We start from the raw sequence: 6,000 nt of genomic DNA, 5'->3' as shown, positions 1-6,000 counted from the left end.
CCTAACTTGGCCCACCGGCATCCCTATACATATCGTGACCCTGAACAACCCAACGGCATCATCATATGGTGTTTCGAACCCATATGGAATCCTGACCCGGTCCACCGGCATTCCTGTACTTATAGGAACCCTGAACTGCCTAATGGCATTCCACATTTCACATTTAACACAACTAGGAGATATACGGGTCCATACCCGACATCTACTATGCAATTACAATGCATGTCTAACATGGTTATGCAATAGGGTATACATACAACCTACATATATATACTACATGATGCATGTTCAATAATAATTCATGCTCAATGGAAGATTGACAAATTTTGCAGCGTTTTGCTTCATCAGTTCATTAGTTCATCTTCATCATCGTCGCATCAGTGAACACAGGAATAAATATCAAGGGTATTCCTGAAGTGAAGAATGAAATACAATTATCAGCATTACTAGTATAAATAAAAAGGGTGAAATAAAGAAGAAAAAAAAAATTGTGTGTGCACCTCTACTTCATGCTCTTCATTTTCATGTGATTCTTCTTCATCAACTATCATCACCTCCATTTCTGGCTCATCGAGAGACAAACTAGCAACACCAAGCATTCCAACATCATCAGCATAACCAAAAGCATCACCACCAACATCCCACATTTTACTCTCTCCTTGGTGGTATTGAGGAGTTCTCCTTGTCAAAAGACGAAGATTACTATGAACAAATACTAGGTCTTGGGCACGTTGTGGTGTAATTTTATTCCTAGTCATGGAATGGATAAAGAAATAAGTGCTCCAGTTTCTTTCACAACATGATGAGGAGCAAGGTTGGCCAAGTAACTTTAATGCCAAATCTTGTAGCATTGGTGCATGGACTCCATGAACTAACCACCAAGATTTAGCATCCATCTTCGCCCTATCACTTATAGAATCATGATCTTGAAAAGCATCCATAACACCAGAAAATCTAGCATATTCAACATTAACCATTCTCCTCTCTTCTGGATTTGAGTAATATCTTTTTAGACACTTGTTTCTTTCCGCCACTATCTCCAAATCCTTGTGGGGAGGAAGACGTTTAGGATCTTCATTAAGCCACAATTCGTGGCAAGTATTGGTGGAACAGCAGTATGGCACTAACATCCATCAAATTCGTGGCAAGTATTGGTAACAACTAACAATAGAATTATAAATTAAAGGAGTAAAGGACACATAGTCCCATATATAGGAGTACCCATACACACACGGCACACTATGATAAACCATACACACACTGGCCACAAAAGAACAAAACAAAATACCTGAATAACTGATAAGGCAAAGTCAGAGAGCCTCAGAATGATCTTGAAGAGCAGCCGAACCTCAGAGTCAGTAGGAACTAGGAAGGAAGGAAGTCGGAGGAGGAGACGCGCCCTGTCACCCACAAGATCTTTAACAGACGGAAGAATTTTTCATCTAGGGCACTGCTGCTCAAGACTTGACAGTCTGGACATTAGACAATAGACAACAAGACATGGGCCAGGTATGTGGTATATAGATATGGGCCAGGTATGCATTATGTTGATTATAAACATGGGCCAGGTCTGTAGAAAAACATAAGTTCTTAATCAATATGAGTAATGGGCCAAATCTGTAGACAAATTAAGGCCCATTTTTTCTTTTTTCAACTTAAACCGTGTCCCAGTAGTGTCCAAGCAGTGTCCACTTTCAAAAAATTCAAAAAAAAATAGGACACAGCACGGACACGTGTCCATGCCGTGTCCGAGCAGTGTCCGACACCAGGACGTCTTCATTTTAGAAATGTCCGTGCTTCCTAGTTGTCGATAGCCTATACACATTCTCAATGAGCCATCTTTCTTCTTTACGAACAATACTGGTGTTCCGCACGGGGACACACTCGGTCTAATAAACCCCAAGTCTTGCAATTCTTCCAATTGAGTCATCAACTCCTTTAATTCTACCGGAGCCATCCGATATGGTGGAATTGAAATTGGCTTAACATTCAGATGAAACTCAATGGTAAATTCAATCTCCCTCTTCGGTGGTAATCCGGGTAACTTATCCAAAAATACATCCATGTACTCTTCTACCACACGTGTCGGAGTAGCTACATCACTCCTAGGTGTCGATGTAATCAAACTCGTGATCCTATAATTTTGATATGAAGGGTTGTCCATGAAGTGAGGACATGGGACACCCTTCGACCCGTGCAACTGTATCACCCCTCCTTCTGGTACATTAAGAGTGACCTTCCTCTCCCAAAAGTCCATCAACGCATGATGCTTTCTTAACCAATCTACTCCAAGGATTACATCAAAATCCCTGAAGTCTAAGATATACAGATCAGCCTCTAGGGCTAACTGCCAAACTGGCACACACAATCAAGAAGTACACCCTCCAATGAGGTGAAATGCCTAAAGGGAGTGTCTACCGTAAACATTCGCCTCATTGGAGAGATTTCAAACTCAATGCATGTGCAAGGGACGTAGAAATGAATGATGTTGTAGCTTCTGAATCAAATAACACCTTTGCCCAACAATTTGAAATGAGAAAGGTACCTCCAATGAAGTTAGGGTGCTCAGATGCCTCATGGTGTCCTAATGCAAATGCCCTCCCACGAGTCAATGCTGTCTACTGCTTAGCCCCACCTCGCCCCCTTCCTCCTGACGGAACAGTAGAAGGAAGAGCTGGAGTAGGAGCTTGTGGTGGTAAACCCGGTGCCTATGACTGCTCTGAAGCTCTGTCATCTCGTCGACACTCATGCTTCCTATGACCAACCATACCACACCCATAACACTTGACTCCCATGATGGTGCACTGATTCTTCTTATGGCCCTCCTGGCCGCACTTGAAAACACACAATCTTGCAATCTCTTGGCCCTGAACCTTTGCCTTGATCAACTTTCTGGCCCCTCAAGCCCTGAAACTCAGTCTTTGGTTTCTTCTGACTACCTCCTCCACTGCCACTAATTGTTGAAGCTTTACGACCTTTATGCACATCCCAATACCGGAGGGAGTTGCGCTCTCCTCACTCTAACTCTAGTGCCATATCCTCCATCTCATCATAAGTCCTCACCCTAGAAGCAATCACCATCCTGCCAATGCTCGGAAGTAGACCATCTCGGTATTTCGCAACTTTGCTTTCGTCATCTGGAGCATACTTCTTCCCATACTTATACAACTCCTTATACTTCTTGGTATACTGTGACACTGTCATCTCAGGTGTCTGAACCAAATCAAGATACTGTTTAGCCTTATCCTCCTGGAAAGACCGTGGCACGAATCTCTATATGAATAGTAACTCAAAGGACACCTAAGTCAAATCATTCTTCCTTTGATCCAAGGAATCCCACCACTCAAAAGCTGTCCCCCTCAAATAATATGAGATCAGCATCATCCTCCTATAGTCTGGTATAGCCAAGGTCTCCAATCGCTTGCTCATCTAGTGCAACCACTCCCCAGCCTCAAAACCCTCCCCCTCTCCAGAAAACTCCAGGGGTTTATCGTACGCTACTGCTCCATCTCATATAACTCTCGTCCAGGTTTCGGCACAACTCTATCCTCAATATCAGCTCCTGAAATCTGCCCCTCATTGCGGTCCCCTGGTGCCCTAACGATCTGAGTCTGTACCACCTGAGCTAGTGACCTCACTATTTCTACAATGTCCCTCATAGATGCTGGTGACTCCTCAATAGTAAGAAGGGTCACCTGCACACCTGGGGTCTCCCGCACCTGCCTTGGTGGAACAATCATGGTCCTCGCATGTTGGCCACTCCCTATATGTGGCTCATCCTGTATGATCCCCTCCTCCCGTGTCCCTGTATCAGAATTAGGTACCGACTCCTATGTACTAAAATTACACCTAGTAGTACGCGTCGTCTTACCACCTCGGCCCTCAACTCGGCCTCTCGGTCTCCCTCGACACTAGGGGCCTCTGCAGTACGAGAAGATCAAGTCATCCTACGAGTATCTATCTGCATCACCACAGATAGTGCAATTCAACAAAAAACTCAAACAAGACTTTATGGAGAAAGAATACATACCGAATCAGTGGAGGTCGTGACATGGCCTGGAGACTCACTAGCATACTATACACACTTCCCTGGACCCATACACAGATCCTATATTTCGTAACCTGGCTCCGATACCAAAATGTAACGCCCCGACCCGGAATGCGTTACTTTTGATACCGTCTAAATCAAACCATAATAAATTTAATCATCACACCATCGAAAATTTCGACAGCACTTGCCCATAATACAGAGGATGCCAACATGGAGTAAACACGCTGCAAAATCACAAATATATTCACAACCTAGGTAGGGCCTCCGCCCATCTAATAATTCATAACACCGTTAAATTCTCAAATCTTAGTAGGGCCTCAAGCCACCTAACAGTCACACAAAATTTCTCCACACAACAACATATATAATCAACATCCAACGCAAATAGCAATCCAGCAAACATAAGAAATCGTCAGGACACAAAGTCCACAAACCCGGTTCGGGAGTCCCGATAACATGGAGTACCCTCCCAACCGTCCATCCCACCATCGTATAAGGATATCACACAATGTGTCTCAACTAGGAAATATAGGTACGACAAAATAGTAATAACATAATCAAAGTTTAGAACTATCTAGTCCTATCACTCTACAGAGGTCCATCCATGTCACGCACCCTCTTCCTGATCCGCGACCCTAGTACCGGAACTAGACTCACCTGCGAGGAGGGAATAGGAGAAAGAAAGGGTGAGCGAAAGGCCCAGTAGGGAATAACAAAGAGTAAGTGAATAACATAAAGCTGAAATATTAAAGAAAGGCACAAATGCAACAATATGACAGCTAACATCATGTACACCAAGCACAAGTAAATAATCACACCATACGAGATTCTAACTTGGCCCATCGGCATCCCTATACATATCGGGACCCTGAACAGCCCAACGACATCATCATATGGTGTTTTGAACCCATATGGAATCCTGACTCGGCCCACCAGAATTCTTGTACTCATAGGAACCTTGAACGGCCCAATGACATTCCACATTTCACATTTAACACAACTAGGAGATATACGGGTCCATACCCGACATCTACTATGCAATTACAATGCATGTCTAACATGGTTATGCAATAGGGTATACATACAATCTACATATATATACTACATGATGCATGTTCAAGAATAATTCATGCCCAATGGAAGATTGAACAATTAGGGTATGCAATATAACTCAAATCATACAACGAAGAAAACACAAAGTGGGGTTGTTCTCCCTTAGGCACAATTAAGGCGAGAACGCATCATAATGAACAATGGGGAAGGATAAATGTTCTCAATAGGAAGACATATTCAAAGAGAATAGCAAAGGGTGGAATTTCCCTACCTCGCACTTCAAAAACTAGTTATGTAAACCAATACTCAACCTTGAATTCTCCGGCCTCAATCAACCTATTATTCGATAAGCCCATCCTCCAATCAATATACAAACAACTTCAATTTCACATATCTAACACAAATTAACCCAATAAATCAAGAAAACCATTACCTTCTCTTACCCAAAACTTTTAAAGTTCTTGAACTTCACCTACTCAAGCTTGTTACTTCAATCAACAATAGAACCTAGCAATACAATCATAAACAAGTCTAAATCAACCTATTAAATCACTAATTCCATCTAATTTAGAGATTTTCCCCCAAATCTACAAAACCCATAAAACCCTAGAATCCTAAATCACCCGACCTTTAAATACCATCTTTTAGGTTTAAGAAAACTTACAAAGGTTGTAGAAACAAGTAGAAGGAAGAGATTCAAGCTTCCTTTAGACCTCACATGATGTAGGAACTCATGGATTTGAGTTTGGGTTCAAACCTTGAAAGATTAGAACAAAGAGGGGAATTTAAGAATATGTAAGCTAGAGAGAGAAGTCATGAATCCAACTTGAAAGAGGATAATCTTACCTTGGTTGACGATCTTAGACTGATGGGAGTGAGGAAATTTGAGAGAAAAT

At 42.4% G+C, this 6,000-nt stretch overlaps 1 protein-coding gene across 1 annotated transcript; it reads right to left on the bottom strand.

Moving 5' to 3' along the window:
• Window positions 1–311: 311 nt before the first annotated feature.
• LOC119986268 lies at window positions 312–1,080 on the bottom strand. The gene is made up of 2 exons (XM_038830843.1): window positions 501–1,080; window positions 312–411 (listed from the first exon to the last, which is right to left on the bottom strand). The coding sequence occupies exons 1-2, from the start codon at window positions 975–977 to the stop codon at window positions 400–402; spliced, it is 489 nt and encodes a 162-aa protein (XP_038686771.1). The 5' UTR covers window positions 978–1,080; the 3' UTR covers window positions 312–399.
• Between the last annotated feature and the right edge of the window lie 4,920 nt (window positions 1,081–6,000).

This window comes from Tripterygium wilfordii, chromosome 19 (genome assembly GCF_013401445.1).
Source record: "Tripterygium wilfordii isolate XIE 37 chromosome 19, ASM1340144v1, whole genome shotgun sequence".
Taxonomy (NCBI): Eukaryota; Viridiplantae; Streptophyta; class Magnoliopsida; order Celastrales; family Celastraceae; genus Tripterygium; species Tripterygium wilfordii.
Note: the sequence above shows the minus strand (reverse complement) of the source record. Positions and strands in the feature narration are given on the sequence as shown.

Excerpts from the sequence above, each read along its gene's own strand:
- LOC119986268 (XM_038830843.1), bottom strand. The coding sequence starts at position 977 with ATGGTTAATGTTGAATATGCTAGATTTTCTGGTGTTATGGATGCTTTT.